This window comes from Mesoplodon densirostris, chromosome 3 (assembly GCF_025265405.1).
Source record: "Mesoplodon densirostris isolate mMesDen1 chromosome 3, mMesDen1 primary haplotype, whole genome shotgun sequence".
Taxonomy (NCBI): Eukaryota; Metazoa; Chordata; class Mammalia; order Artiodactyla; family Ziphiidae; genus Mesoplodon; species Mesoplodon densirostris.
Window position 1 is genome coordinate 78,104,238 of NC_082663.1, and position 16,522 is coordinate 78,120,759.

At 38.4% G+C, this 16,522-nt stretch overlaps 1 protein-coding gene across 5 annotated transcripts in view; it reads right to left on the reverse strand.

Moving 5' to 3' along the window:
- The window catches only part of MCTP1 (multiple C2 and transmembrane domain containing 1), a 534,956-nt gene that overhangs the window by 191,342 nt on the left and 327,092 nt on the right, over positions 1–16,522 (reverse strand). For all 5 annotated transcript variants that reach the window (XM_060093163.1, XM_060093161.1, XM_060093162.1 and 2 more), the window contains one exon: positions 4,764–4,950. In XM_060093163.1, the coding sequence (XP_059949146.1) occupies positions 4,764–4,950 (187 nt within the window). The remainder of the gene's footprint in view (positions 1–4,763; positions 4,951–16,522) is intronic.

Genomic DNA, 16,522 nt, shown 5'->3' on the forward strand with positions numbered 1-16,522 from the left:
TGCGCTGAGGAAATATTAAGTGTTACAGTTGATCTCAGGATGCTGCTTAAGTTATCAAAGGGATATTTGTGTTTCTTCAGTACAGATGACCTTTCCACCATCAAGAATGTATACAGACACACACACAGACACACGCACACACACATTTATGTAGATAATTGTTGCTATATAAGTAGATTTTTTTGAAAGAGTAAAAAATACCACAACATTTCTTCCCTGTAAGTAATTAGCAGTAGATGATGAACAATAAATTATAAAATATGACATGTCTGCATTCTTCCATCAGTCTCCTTTACCAAGGCGCTCCAAGAAATCTTTTATCTATGGGCATGATGATTTGTAGACTATTGATTCTTAATACTGAATCTTAAGTTGTTGGTTAAGTAACACACTTCAAACTTTGGGAATAAGAAAGACAACATTAAATTAATTATTTTTCTACTCTTTTCTTCTTGGGCAGCTTTGCAAATGGTAGGTGCTAGATAAGGGTTAAATTATTTAAGACTATTTTCTAATATTTGATTCAAAAGACATATTTCGACCACACACCTTTTAGGTGTTTTAAAATTTATTTGTTTTATTTTTGTCTTCGAAAATAAATCAAGTTGATTAAAAAATAAATTCAAAAGTGATGAGTAATTTTTCTTAAATTTGTAATTTTGTTTGTCATAGTAGTAGGTATAGAAGTATACAAATTTTGATAGAAGAATCAGATCCAAATGCTGAAACCTATTTAATTTCATAAATTAATAATGGTAGAGTTTGAATAAGTGTAATACCAGAAGGAATTAAAAGAGGGATAGCAAGAAAATAATTCAGAACTCTAATTAACGGACACAAATAGAGAGTAAAATCAACCTATAGAACATGATATGCATTTGTTTATTTATACTTCATTGCATCTTTCTCATGACAAGATCAGCACTTTTATTCAGTAAATCAAAGGTACTTCTTTATCATAATCGTTCAAATGCTTTAAAACCAGGAGCATAGCATAGTTTTACCTAATAAAGTTATCTATTAAAATGTTACTATGGAACATTCCCATCTTTGCATTGAGAATGTGAGAAGACTGACAAGCACAAGCTTACCGTGATATTAACTTTATCAACCCCATGTGACTAGTCATTGTTTACACTGATGCTCTGACCTTGGCACACTGAGAGGAGGAAAGGCAGATAGACGTGTAATCTCAGAGCCTAACTTTTAAAAAAGAGTGTTTAGCACAAGGATTAGCTCTTAATCTTTTATTGTTTTTAAACAGTTGTTTATCACCCAAACTGTGTTGAAACTACGCCCGTGACAGGGTTCAATAAAAGTGCACTTCTCTCTCCATTTACATTCCTGTAAATTACGGTTTAGAAGTGGAAACTTTAGACCGCAGTATTATAATTCAGAGATTTGTAGGCGTGTTGTCTTCCTAAGGGCATAATGATCAGGTATGGGAAGCTGCTTCTTATTCAGAGCTTACTGAGTGTTACAGACCAGGTAAGTCTCCTAATCTAACGATGGAGAAGAGTTTTAGCAAAAGGTTCCTGTCCTTTAATTTTTAGGAGCAATTTAAACTAAGTTTCACTGTGACTAAAACAAATATCTTCAGAGAATCGTTTTCATTCTGGTAACCTCATTGCAGAGTCACACTGCTTCTGGTGCTTCAGCTCCTAAGTTCTGCTTTCCATTTGGAGGGGTAATTATTATTTGAAGGTTTCATTTCCTCGAGTCAGCTGATGTTCTGTAATTTATTGCAAACTTCAACTGCTTAGGCCAGTAACACATGGATTATAATAAGACCATCAAAAAACAAAAAAGGAAAAAATGTAAATATATCAGTTTAAAAATATAACTTTAAGGAATGCTTCATCAAGAGGTATTCCTGCCTTGTTATTTATGGTTATTTTAGAAGGCCTCAAAACCTGGATGGCTTCTGAAGCCAGAAATTTCCATAGCAGAGGAATCTATGATTTGCTGTGTATCCTTTCAGCCCTCAATAGATGGGAAAAGATTGAAAGGCTCTGGAGAGGAGTCCTCTTTATTTTTTTAATGAAAGGCTGTATAATATATTTTCTCTATGGCTGCAGCAGCTGTCAGGGAGAGCATCTCAGTTCAGCTCTATTACGGGAGAGGCAATACCCGGTCCTATGGCATCGAGATGCTCTGAGGGGCCAGAACTGATTGACAGCTTGTCACCGTGACGTCTTATTCCATCTCTGCTATGGAGAAAATTAATGTCACACCACCAGCCTTATGACTCGCTGTCATCTTAGAACCGCTCACCTTTTATCAATGCTCTAAATAACATTTCAAGCCTATCGTCTCACGGTGGACAATCCGGTCAAGGGACATTAAATCAGATGACTGTGAAATGTCATAATAAAAATGGAATGCTAACAACTTCTTCTCTAAACTAGCTCCTCTGGTTTTTAAACTGTGACAAGGGGGAGCAAGGGTTCAGCATCCCCATTCTGAAAAGGTCATACAATCGCTCTTGGTCTACTACCCATTACTACCCGCCCCCTGTTGACCTTCCCTGCTTCCCCACCACCCGCCCCGCAAAAAGAAGAAAAAAAACGAAAAATGGAATTAGCCATCTTTTCAGAATGGGGTGATCAAATAATGGCACACACAGTAACGTCTGTTTAATTTGTGGGGCTTCAATGCTTTGCAATGAACAGCTGAATGACAGCAACGGAGAACCTTTTCAGGGCTGTTTCTTATGAGAGTGGGGCAATCCACTTACTTTCCTCACCAGAACCAGAGCCAAATCAAATTCTTAGGTTGAACCTAAACTTAAAAAAAATAAATACACAAGTTCTCACAGGAAAACATATGTATAATTCTCCAAATAAACTCTTTTATATTATATGTTTCTCCAAAACAAGTGATATTTCAAACATCATACAGTATTCATTCATGTTATAATCTATAGAATAAAAAGGAAACACTCTGAAACCCTAAATTACAGATCTTTGTCCTTGCGTTGCTATGAGTAATCAAAATACATGTGCTATATTGCATACACTAGCTTCTTAGCAAATATGATTCTAAAGGGAGATACAGGCCTATGCTTGAAATTCAGGGCTAAAAAAAAGTATATTTAAACTTGGTTCACTTTTTAGTATATTGAACAGAATATAATCTGAGAATTAGCCAGGACATCCACATAATATTTTACATTTTACTGAAATAATAACTAATATTTGAAAGTAGGTATAGAAACAAATACTCCAATTCTAAATGGAAATGGCTGATTTAAGGAATCCCTTACAGCAAAAAGAAAAAAAAAACAGTAATTGGATCATTTCTAATTACCTAGCCCGTAGTATCATTCTAATATACGGGATAGTATCAAATATTAATCCATCAAATACAATATTATAATACCTAGAATCATTTTTATATTAATATATGAATTAATTTCTTTAAAATTGTTTTAATTCATGAGTCTCACTTCTGTGAACAGGAGAATATGTCTTGGTGGGTACCAAAATGTGAAATAATTTTCACAACTGCATTTATATATTAGAAGAGGCCACACAATATCTTGGGCTCTTAGGTGGTTTAAAAATATATACTGTTTAGCCTTGCTAAGTCACCTCTATTAAATTGTTTATGATAACACCGTTGGTGGATGAGTTGTACAAGCATTAGCAGACAGCTGATTCAGTGGAGATAGCCAGAATAAATTTGCTGAAGCACACATCCTGCTAATCTGTTTGAAGAATATTGTAGAGCATTAGTACCAGCACTTCATGTTATCTGCACAGCCTGATAAGGTACATCTTTATTAAATTCAGTTATTGGAAGGATGTCAGTCAGCAAATAGGAATATTTTAAAATCTAAAAAAAAAAAAAAAAATTAAGCGGCTCTTTGTTAGTCAGAGCTTGGTTTCATGACTGAGTGTCTAGAGGAGCCTTCTAAACACCTGGCAGCATTGTACAATACAAGCTTTGTAATTTTAAGTGGAAAAGCTTTTCTTTTTTCTTCCAGCTTCACGGGTACCGAGACATTCACTTTCTCGAGGCTTCACTAAGAGAGAACAATGGAGTAAGAGCTCCCCTCTCTGTTGATTCAAGAAAACTACATGGTGGGAAATGCAGACCGTGAGGATGCTGGGAAATAGGTAGATTTGGTTGTGAATGTTTGGGTTTGATAAAATTTGAGAAGGGTACTTATTTTAGTGACTCACTATGCCACCCTATCACTCCACATCTGATCGAAAGGTAAGAAAGCTTCCTTTTAATTATATTTCACATTCGATTTTTAAAAATTAAAGGAATGAAGTGAGGCTTTTCTAAGCAGTTGAAAGGAAAAAGTATTTCTGTGAATATCCTCCAGTAACCAACCTACTAATTAAAAAGCAGGTGAAGTTAACTCCATTTCAAACTTGTAAAGACAAAGAAATCTTAATTCCAATGACAAATAATCAATGAACTCATTTTAACGTATTATATAAACTCGACTTTCCATTACAGGAAGTTTCCCTGCATGATCATTTTGTGGTGTGATAAAATGACTAAGGAGAAGCTCAGAATCTAGAACTTGCTCTGGAAGAGAGTCGAGAGAAGACCAGGTGTCTAGATATCCATGGGTACCCCAAGTGCTTCTGCAAAGATATGCATGGTATTTGCATCTGCCCAGGCTTCTGCTTCTGCTGATTCATCTGTCAGACAGCTTTGCAGATGTACTTCTATCACTCCATGTAAATTAGTTACAACCTCTTCTTGTCACCCATGACCCTGAAGGAGGAGGCTTACATACGTACATATCTCTTTAATATTTCCTCGCGTTCTTTCGGGTCCTCCAGGGAGTTGATGGAGAGGTCAGAGATGCTGACTGTGGCCGAAGCTGTCAGGGTGACCAGCAACACCAGGTGCCCCTCCCCTTCCTCCAGCTGCAACTCCAACTTGTGTGTCTGTTCCCTACTGAGAGCCGACAGGTCGATCTGGCACCTAAAAAGAAATGTTTTGAATTAGCAAAAGGCTTTTTTTTTTTTTTTTTTGCCACATCAAACAGTGGAGGTGCAGGCTGCTCAGAGCTATGTGAAAAATAAATCAATGGAAATACCATTTGGACCACTGGAAGCATATGTATTTCATGTCAGCTGACTTCACAAAATTCAGACTCTGATTATTTTAGTATCTAATTGCTTATTTCTTGTAAGATGCAAAACAAATGTGCTTATCTGATTTGATTACTACCCACTATCACCATATTTATAAATCAGCAGGGGCTTTCAGTCCCTAGATGGCCCAGATCAGTGGGGCTTTGCTTACAGAGAGACTAACGTGAGCTGTCTAAAGAGGCAAACTACCTAGAGTGAATTTTTGTGTCACTCTAAAACAATAGGTGTTTTGCCCTCGTTCTGAAATGTTATTAAGCAGAGAATAGACCATTTACTATGATGATGTCATACGTTTCACATTTTTAAAACCATGCCAATTTACTCATAGAACACTGCATAAATCTAAGTTAACAAACAAACAAATCCTCTGAAAACACTACAGCTGAAGTGTTACGGACGAGAGTTGCCTGAAGAGAGACTTTGTAATAGTATGGCAACCCATGCTCAATATATCACCTCCTCAGAGCTGAACACTTTGCAGACTCTTTTCTTAAAAATGTCAATTGATTGGGAAGAGAAAGATACTGTGGTGACCAAAACCACAAGGGCAATAATCAGAGAGAAAGGGGGCAGACATGAATAAAAGACATTTGAAACAGGAAATAGCCAATTATAAAAATAGATGTGGTATCGTCATAAACAAGGGGTGGTCAGCTATTAGGGACAGATTAAATTTTTGCCCCTTCTTATTCTGCACTCTATTTATTGTTTATTATTTTGCTTTTAAGTTAAACATCTGTGAATAGGGCCTCAAAGCTTATGGTTGAGTTCAAACATCTTTAGTGAGAGTGATTTTAGAAACTGAATCAAAGTTTGACATTTATGTTTTATTTGTGCCTATCAAAAATGACATGAAAGATAGCCAGACTAGAAACAATTGGGAGAAAGAGGAATAGAGATGCAAGAAATGAAGAAGAATAGAAACGTCCTGGTCAGTGACAGAAAATCTGCATGCACTAAATGCTAACTATCGAGACAGCCGGAAATTAGGGTCTGTACCAAGTCAGGAAAACATCTTCCTAAAGTTAGGATGTATATCAAGTAACCTCACTGTTTCTGCAAACACAATATCCATTTCAAAATACTCTCATGCTGTCCCCTTAGATTCTAAACGATGAAAAAACATATCAAATGCCTTATTTAATATTCAAATTTTAATTGGAATTAGTTCTTAATAATACCTGGAACGAATTGAGGGTTAAAAAATGCAATGGTGAAGAACAGCTAATCAAATGCATTCTCTAATAAAAAGGAGAAACATGAATATGATTTTCTACAGATCTTTCCAGCATCTGGCACAGTGCCTAACCTATAATTTGTTGAATGTGAATGAATCTTTGGACTAGATTGAGAGTATAACACTGGAGAATTGAACAGGGATGACAGTTCAGATAGTACTTTTGGTTGGTTAACTTGGGACCAAGAAAGGTCTTTCACTCACTCTGATCATGCATTTCCAGTCCTGCTCATGCCCTATTCCTATGTATGATACTGCATCACTCTTAAAACACATTGAAACCTTCTGGAGGATTTCCTTTTATGCCTATTACCATTAAGTGCTTGTCATTTAGGTGTTGGCCTCCTCCTCTTTTATATTAGAGTCATTGCATTTAATTCTTTAGAGTTGGGGAAGGTGTTCTAAAGATGCAGTCCAGGAACTGCAAACTGGCCACTCTCAGATCAAAGCTGGTCCATAGATTTGTTGTTTTTATTGTGCTAAAAAAGTTTTGAATTTAAATAACTTTAAAGAGAGAGCAAATGTCCTCTGAGTTATTGTCCCCAATACTGTCTAACTTACAGCTGGACTATTTCACTTAATTCTGTACCCAGTGCCAATAGGCATAAGGATTTGTGATCCTCAAAATCTCCTTAATTTACCAATGAGGAAACTGAGGGCCAGAGAAGTCACATGAATCAATGGAGATACACAGTTAGTTATTAGCAGAGCCAGACCTGAGCCTAGCACTCTGGAATCTAAGATCTAGGCTTTTTCCTTAACCAGTCTGTCATTGCTGTAATTGTGCATCCTGGAGGAGTGTGCTATGTGAGGCAGTTTTTAAACGGGGTGATATCCAGACTTGTTTTGAACAGGACACATTAACTCAGGTTTCAAGTACAGAAGTGTGTTATTTTTATGCTTTAAAAATATGTACGAACTAGGAAGAATGTTGTAAGTAATTGCTCTTAGAAGATGATAAATTAAGACAAAATTAAAAATTGAATTTTAAAAGCTATAGAACTAATAAAATTTAAACTACCATTGCATATCTATAGGAAGGATTATACCTTTCTGCTGCAACTAAATTTTCAATATTGGGTACACTCGTAGAAATAGTCCCAGGTTCTGTCCTATATTTAATGGTTCAAAATTTTGACTATAATCATTCTCATAAAGAAAATGCCTATGTACACACATATTTTGAAAAGAGAGCATTAATGAATTCAAGATGCTTTTTGCTAGTTGAGGTTACTCAGATCTCCTATTCATCTAAAAACTCTGCTCAAGAGTAATCCTCAGATGCCATTTAAAGCAAAATGTCACCTGATAACCCAGCAAAATTATCCTATTAACTTCAGGATAAAGTCAGCATTACAGCATCACTGATATCTGCATTAAATGGATATCGAATCAGATTATTGCTGGAATTTGGTGGAGAAAAAGCTTTTGCTATTCCTTTGTTGTTATTGAATAAATATGTACAAAGATGGAACTCCTGCAACATACTGTGTTGCAAAGTGAATTCAGGACTAATTACTAGGGGCCAGTGCTATGGTTTGAATGTTTGTGTGCTCTCCAAAATTCATATGTTGAAAACTAGTGCCCAATGTGATGATATTAAGAAGTGGGGGGCTTCCCTGGTGGCGCAGTGGTTGAGAATCTGCTTGGCGATGCAGGGGACACGGGTTCGTGCCCCGGTCCGGGAAGATCCCACATGCCGTGGAGCAACTAGGCCCGTGAGCCAGAACTACTGAGCCTGCGCGTCTGGAGCCTGTGCTCCGCAACAAGAGAGGCCACGATAGTGAGAGGCCCGCGCACCGCGATGAAGAGTGGCCCCTGCTTGCCACAACTAGAGAAAGCCCTCGCACAGAAACGAAGACCCAACACAGCCAAAAGTAAATAAATAAAATTAAAAAAAAAAAAAAAGAAGTGGGGTGGTTGGGAAGTGATTAGGTCATGAGAGTGGAGCCCTTGTGAATGGGATTAGTGCCCTTATAAAAAAGGCAAAAGAGAGATCTCTCACCCCTTCTATCATGTGAGGACACAGAAGAAAACAGCAGTTTATGAACCATGAAACCAGACACCAAATCTGCTTGTGTCTTGATCTTGGACTTCTCAATCCCCAGAACTGTGGAAAATAAATTTCTGTTGAATTCCATCCACCCAGTCTATGGTGTTCAGTTATAGCAGTCCAACAGGCAGATTCACCTGTACTTGGCTTGCCTGTACTATTATGTTCTCAACAAAGGAAGGATTCACTGTAGTTTGGTTACAGAAACACTAGGTGATCATTCAGGTGGTTCAGAATAAGCAAAAATTGATGGTTTTATATTGTTATGAAAATGAAAAGGCAAATTTTTAAAAGCATTGAAGCAAATTCATGAACTCCAAAAATATATACACAGACACATTCACAGGGGAAAGAGCCTGAGACTGGGCATCAGATTCCCTTGGTTCTAGCCCTCCATCTGTCACTAATTAGTTGGATGACCTTTTCCAAGACAACTTAGCCCCTGGAATTCCAGGTTTCTCATCTGTGATATGAGGGAATTGAACTAGATGAACTTCAAATTCTCAAAACCCTCAAATTCCACAATTTATTATAACTCTATCCATGTTTACCCTTGTTTACATCTTCCTTTCTTTGCAATTCCACAAACCAATAAAATGGTAAGAGAACAAATTCATCTTACAGGCAATGAAATATTATTCCTCAGATGTATTACATGTCTACCCTGCTGAAAAAAGTCTGAATGTTGGTGCCAGAAGGCAGACAATCTAACCTAATATCAAATTGTCTTCTAAGGAGCACTAGGAGGGGGTGCATCCAGGTCACCATGCATGGAGTAAAAAAGGGAGTGTGGATTCTCCTCTTTTGTTCAAAGAACAGCTCCCCTTACATCTGTTTTATATCTGGGTTCCACAAGGAACTCCTGGGTCCTCAGCTGCCTGCTTTGCCTCAGCCTCGACTTTGGCTGGGTCTTTCCAAGGGACTGGTCCTCATCCCACCACTGTGACCAATCGGCTGGTCTTGAGTCCTTATAGGTCTTCCACCTGGGGCTGGCCTAGGACTGTCCTAACTTTCACGTGCCCAAATGGGCTGAGCACTCTGCTTGGCTGCCACTGTACATCTAGGCCCAACTGCCACATGCCCCAAATTTCTGGCTTCTAAGGCCACTTCTACACTTGGATAAAAAGCCACACTGTGGAGTATGGGATCTGGCTTCCTGATCAACTGCCAAAGAAACCAGATGAAACAATGCAGAAGTTTTCTCCTTATGGGGTGAACTTAGATCAATGGCATAGGTGATGGGAAGATAACTCCCCACGCCTTCCACCCTCTCACAAACCATTCCAAAGCAGGATTCTCCATATTGCCTATCCACATGTGGCCAAGTGGGCACACCTGCTGGGCAACCACTGTGTCTCTGAAACACAGGGAACATGGCCAGCCCAGAAACTTATCACCGTGCATTACTTCCTAGTCTTCCCTGCCTCATGTTCTTTCTCTCTCTCTCTCAGGACCTAGGATTATACCTCCCAATTAAGTATCAGCACCTAATCCCTGCCTCAGCTCTGTTTCCTAGGGAACCTGGTCGAAGGCAAAAATTATTGATACAATTTAATCCCCACAGTTACAGATGCCCAAAACCCAAACCTGACCATGTCCCACTCCTGGCTCCCCACCACCTATAAAATATCCTTAGTAAGGCAATGGGGCCCTCCACAACCTACCATCAGCTTGGGTGTCATTTGTTGACTTACACTTACTACTTAAGTAATTCCTGACAGCTTGTAATTCTCCCATCATCCATGCTAGGGCTCACCTGTTTCTTTGTGTTTGCACGAAGCAACCCCTCTGCCTGAGATGATGTATCTACCTATGTATGCTTGGCTAATCTTTAACTAATTCTCATTGAAATGTCTTTTCCTGTCAATCTCCTGATACACCTCAAGGGCAGGCACGTAGCACAGATCTGGAATATAGTTGATGCTCTGTAAGTATTAAAGTACTTATGGATGAGGAGACAGAGGTTCAGAAAGGCGACAGTGGCAGAGCCAGGATTAGCCTGTAATGTGCTCATGCTACCATTTCTATATTGTCTTCCCAGAGAGTGGGTTGATTTCTTTCCAACACTCATTCATTCACTCATTCATTAACTATTTATTAAGTGCACTGTGTGTCAGGCCTCTGTTAAATTTGGGGGATTCAGCCCTTTCTAAGCCTTCTGGTTTCTCACATCCTTATTTCCAGAACTACCGCAGACCTACTGTGTTGCTTTTAGTGAAGTTATTTGGCTTCAGAGTTCACGTCAGGGGTTCAGAACACCAAAGTTTTAACAAAGCTGAATTATTCATTAGTATTGTGATATCAAGCAAGTTATAAACTTTTTGTGCATCAGCTTTCCTCGTTTATGCCTTCTCTTTGCATAGAATTGTAAAAACACAGGAATAACAGATGAAAAACTACTTTGAAAAGATGAAAGTACTATGTAACTATAATACATAGTTTTATTATCTCATATGCCTTAGTTTGATATTGTACAATTTTAAAATGTACTGTCTGTTCCGAACTCATCAGTCAATCAATCATCAATAGAAGAATCAAAAGAGACTCAAAACTGAGATTGGAGAGCTATTTTCTTTCATTCCACAAATGGGGAAACTGAGGCTCAGAGGAATTAAGTGACGGCAAGACTTCACATTTACTGACTTCCATAGCAAAGCTTGAAATTCTTTGCACCTTTTAAAAACTATATGCATTAGTTAGCCACATGAAAGGAATATATCACATTTATTTGGTGACGTTTTCCCCTAAGTTCAAGGAGAAAAATTTCAGTATTCTTGTCACCTTTTTCTCCCCACCTTTTCTTCTGCCATGCCTAAACCAGTAACCAATGATAGTTTTACCCAGATGAAACAGTTTTGTGATTAGCACCGTTGATGTACACACGGGGTACAGGACGTAAATGTTAGGCCTATTTGGATGTATTTTTTAATTTAAAATAGGACAGGATTCAAACTTCATAAATATTTTATATATGCATTAACACTGGTAGCCCATACATCAGATATGTCACATGTGACCTGCAAGTATTTTGAGGGACGAGCAGAAGCTGCATGACATGGAAGGGTGGACAGTGGCCCCCAAACTTGCTGACTGGCTTTCAGTGAATTGCAGTCCATATATGCTCGGTTAGGTGGACTTACGGATTATATCAACTAGTTTTAACTGAACTAATCCTCACAAAATGGACAGTGGCCCTCAAAAATCCCAGTAAATTAGGAGGTTGGGATTAACATACACACACTACTATGTATAAAATAGGTAATCAACAAGGACCTACTGTATAGCACAGGGAACACTACTCAGTACTCTCTAATAACCTATATGGGAAAAGAATCTGAAAAAGAATAGATATATGTATATGTATAACTAAATCATTTTGCTGTACGCCTGAAACTAACACAACATTGTAAATCAACTATACTCCAATGTAAAATAAAAATTTTAAAAAGATCCCAGTAGAGAAACTGTGGATTGAGTATAATACTAATTGAACAAGCATAAGTGAACAGAATGATAAACAAGAACACACAGAGTTGACACGTTTACTCCTAGCCCATCTGTCTGTCAGCTACACTCTGATTCTGGTTTACAAACCAATAGTGTGGCATAATCAGATCTAGCAAGAATTCAAAGAAAATTCAACTTAAAATTATCAGGAAGAATATCTGCAACAAAAATTTACATCTCCTCTAACAAGGAACTTCTAAGTGTGTTTTGTGCCCTGAAGTACTAGCTCATGATATTACAAAGCCATCATGATAAGAGGACATTTAAAAATGAAGCCTCCAGGACAGGAAGACAAGCCTCTATAGAATTTCTTTGGTGGGGGGGTCATTTCTAAAAACACATTTTACTAATTTGGACCAAATTTAACGATAAAATTAGGAAGCTTTTTGAGATTTATTGCATGAGAGCTACTTTACGTTAGTAAAACAAACACATAGTATAAGATCTTATATTATAAATCAATATGATACATAATTCTTTAGAATCTTTGCATTTTAAAGAATTCAATAGGTAACCACTAATGTGTTTTCAAGTTTCACGCTTACGCAGTGTACACGCCACCTCTGACATTACTAACTGCTAATGCAGTTATTGCCTTTCTGTTGTCAGCAATTGTCACTGTCCAACTGTCTTTGGGGAGACGGCTTTATCAGAGCATACTTCTACAAACTTGGGAGCTTCCCCATTCATTGCCTCGAAGGTAAGCTATTTAATATACACACTGTCTTTGGAAACTGCATGGTGCATGGAAACTGTCTTTGGAAATGCTTATCGTAGACAAAATACTGCAGTGAGTATAAACTTTCTGAGAAAATCTTCAGAAGAAAAAATAGTAAGCCATGAAAGAAAATGGATTAAAATCTTAATATACTTGGCTTAGGTTGAGTTTAGGAAAAACCAAGACAAGAATCAATGACATTCTTTACTGAAATACTGTCTCTTTCCCAAATAAAATATTTCACTCAATCCTTAGTAAGAAAAATGGTGAAATAGAAAGATTTCATTAAACACTCTCTTCAGTTTAGAATTTTCTCACTAATTATCTTTGTGCTTTCAAATTAATAATGAGGCAGGATTGCTCCTACTCTTATTTACGTAGGAAGTAGAACAATCATCGTAGTATTTATATCACAAATAAGAAACACTGCAAATCAGAATCTATAGTGTCAAATGCTCAAACGCAATGACCTTCAACTTTAAGAAAACATTAATTTAGTTAACATGCCAAGTCAAAGGCTGTTTTCCTCATTTACCACACTATACCTGGACAGACATACATGTACTATGTATAGTACATAGGAGGTACTCATTCCACATTCCCTTTCCTTTGGCATTAAATATAGAGTCATAGATTTATTTTATGGTTGAAAGCATTTGTTCTTCACCCGGAACTTGCCCATTTGGTGTAACTTTTTCTTCTATATTAGTAATAAAAATTGTGTTGAAATAGAACTCTCTACTGAAGTTTACATCTATAGCACTTTATTGTCATGGGCAGTACCAATGCCTCGGCCCTGATCACAATGCAACAAATAAAGTTAGTAGTAATCCACTAACCTAAAATATATGTGCTCCAAATCAATGCCACTTTAAAGATAAAAAAGCATTTTGCACACTAATAAATAATGCTATAAATCTTGCTATATTGGATTGCAAATAACTCGACTGAATGAAATTGCTTGACATGGGATTTACTTACTCTGCACGTTCATAAAAACAACTTGTTCTCTGACAGCACTCATTCTTGGCAATTTACCACAGCTGTCAGCAGACAATTTGTTCAGATTACTGCTCTGCATAAAAGTGTAACAATCAGGAGGATTTATTAGCTGATTATCGTAAAGGTGGCAGTCCGTCTTGCCTGCCAAAATGCAGGTAATCAGAAAGTTAAATAATTACATGCAGATTAACATTATTTCACCTTCCCTTGAAATCTGTAGTTCAGAGACAGGTAAAATTTGTTGTTCAAACTTGCAGTACGGTGCACACCACCCAAGTGGGTTTACTGACTTCTTGGCACTTTATCGAGCCCTTAATGGCTTCAGAACATACTGAACACCAGACTGAGGTGAAAGGGGCATGGACTTTAAAATCAGGAGTCCTGGATTTGAGTCTCAGATCAATCACCCCAAATTCACACTAGATGAACAATCGCTAAACCTCCTTTTTTGCTATACCTCTAAACCTGCCGCACTTTTTGCACTGGCAAAATTGGTACAATATGAAGCATCCTTGTTACCCCCTAATATTGAACTAATGTATGTAATAATAGTGCCCTATACAGTGTAAAGCACTATTATTACTGTTTCTTTCCATTCATGGTAAATTTATTTTTGTGTAAAATTTAACAACCAGATGGCATTAACTCACTTGATATTATAATGGTGAAAAAGTTATAAGTATCTTGGTAAATGCATAGGCTACTTTTTATTCAAATGCAACCATTCAGTATTTTTTAAGTACAAAGATTACTCAGACACTTAGACATTTTAACCCATTAATTCTCCCTTTTGAATTATATACAAATATCTTTCTTAATTATACTGAAACTTTGTACTTTCCACTAAGGCATGCTGTTCTAATTGCCTTTGCATTAACATCAGGTGTCAAATGCTATATTTATTTAGAGAAGGAAGAGCCATAATTTCCAGTATTCAGTCAAACTTCAGGTATTTAAATTTAAATCCAGCAAATATTTATTAAGCACCTATTACTTGCCACATACTTTAATAGGTATTGAGGATGCCACAATGAACAAAGCACTCAAAAACCCCTGGCTTCATGAAGCTCACATTCAAGTGATGGAAAATACATGATAAAATACGTAAGTGAAATGCATAGTATGTCAAATGGTGATTATTTGGATGGAGAAAACAATTCTGGATAGAAGACACGTAATGTCAAGGAAAAGAAGTTTCGATTTTCAATAGGGTTGGTATGGCTGTCTCCCTGATGTGACATTTGTGCATAGACCTAAAGAAGGTAAAGAAGCAAGGCAGGTGGACGCCTGAAGAAAGAGTGTCACAGATGGAGGGAAAGATCCTGAGGTGGGAAGGTATATGATGCACCTGAGGAACAGCAAAGAGGCTGGGACAGAGCAGAGGGAGGGAGGGGCAAAGTAGCAGAAGTTCAGGGCAGAGGGGTCGCGGGGCCAGATCACCAGGAGCATCAGAGGGCTCTATGAGGACACTGGTTGTACACAGACTGAGATGGGAAACAACTACAGGGCTTCGAGCAGAGGAGTTAAATTATTTTGCTGATGTTATGTGGAAGGAAGGAGAACAGGAGGCTCTTGCTGCTGCCCACATGAAACTGATGGTGGCTTCAACAGGAAACAGAATGATTGAGATGATAAGGGTGATTTCTGACTATATTCTGAAGGAGAAGTTTTCAAGTTGCCGAATGAATTTGATGAGAATGAAAGAAAAGAATAAAAAATGACTCCAAGATTTTTGGTGTTAGCAACGAACGAGAGAGAATCCTGACGGAGGAGCAGATTTGGGGCTCTGAGGGTGAGAAGTCTGGCTTTGGACCTGCTAAATTGGAGAAGCCTATTAGACGTCCAAATGGAGACTTCAAGCAGGCAGTTGGACGTGGAGTTAAGGAGTGGATCTGTATGTTTGTCGTTGTCAATCTCAGGTGGTATGGAAAGCACAAGAGTGGGTGAAGGCACCATGGGGGCAGGTATAGACAGAGGAGATGCCCAGGGAATGAGCTCTAAGGGTCTCCAGAATTAAATCCGGAGGCAAACGAGGAAAAATCTGTGGGGGAGATGAAGAAAGAGCATGTGATGAGGTAAGAGGAAAACAGAGCCCTCTGTTCTGGAAGCCAACTGAAAAACCTGTTTTAAGGAAGGAAGCTAACAGCCAAGCCCAGCGCGGCTGCTGGATCAGGTAAGATGTAGGTTAAACACTGGCCATTGAATTTAGCAACGTGGTGGTCACAGGTGACCTTGACAAGAGCAGTTTGTTGGGGCAAAAGCCTGACTACGTGGGATAAAGTGAGAATGGGAGTGGGTACTGTTCAGTGTAAAAATAGTTTTCACTGTGTTGACACCCCAGATTTGCAAGTGGCTCTTTCATTCATAGCCAGTCTTATCTTTGTAATAAACAAACAAACAAAGCCCTGTTATAGAGTATACACTTACAAAAACGCATTTCAAAAATCATTATATGTGGGAGACCTTCAAGATGGCGGAGGAGTAAGACGCGGAGATCACCTTCCCACAGATACATCAGAAATACATCTACACGTGGAACAACTCCTACAGAACATCTACTGTACGCTGCCAGAAGACCTCAGACTTCCCAAAAGCCAAGAAACTCCCCACGTATCTGGGTAGGGCAAAAGAAAAAAGATAAAACAGAGACAAAAGAATAGGGATGGGACCTGCACCAGTGGGAAGGAGCCGTGAAGGAGGAAATGTTTCCACACACTAGGAAGACCCTTCGTGGGCGGAGACTGTGGGGGGCAGAGGGGGGAAGCTTCGGAGCCACGGAGGAAAGCACAGCAACAGGGGTGCGGAGGGCAAAGCGGAGAGATTCCCACACAGAGGATCAGTGCCGACCGGCACTCACCAGGCCGGGAGGCTTGTCTGCTCAC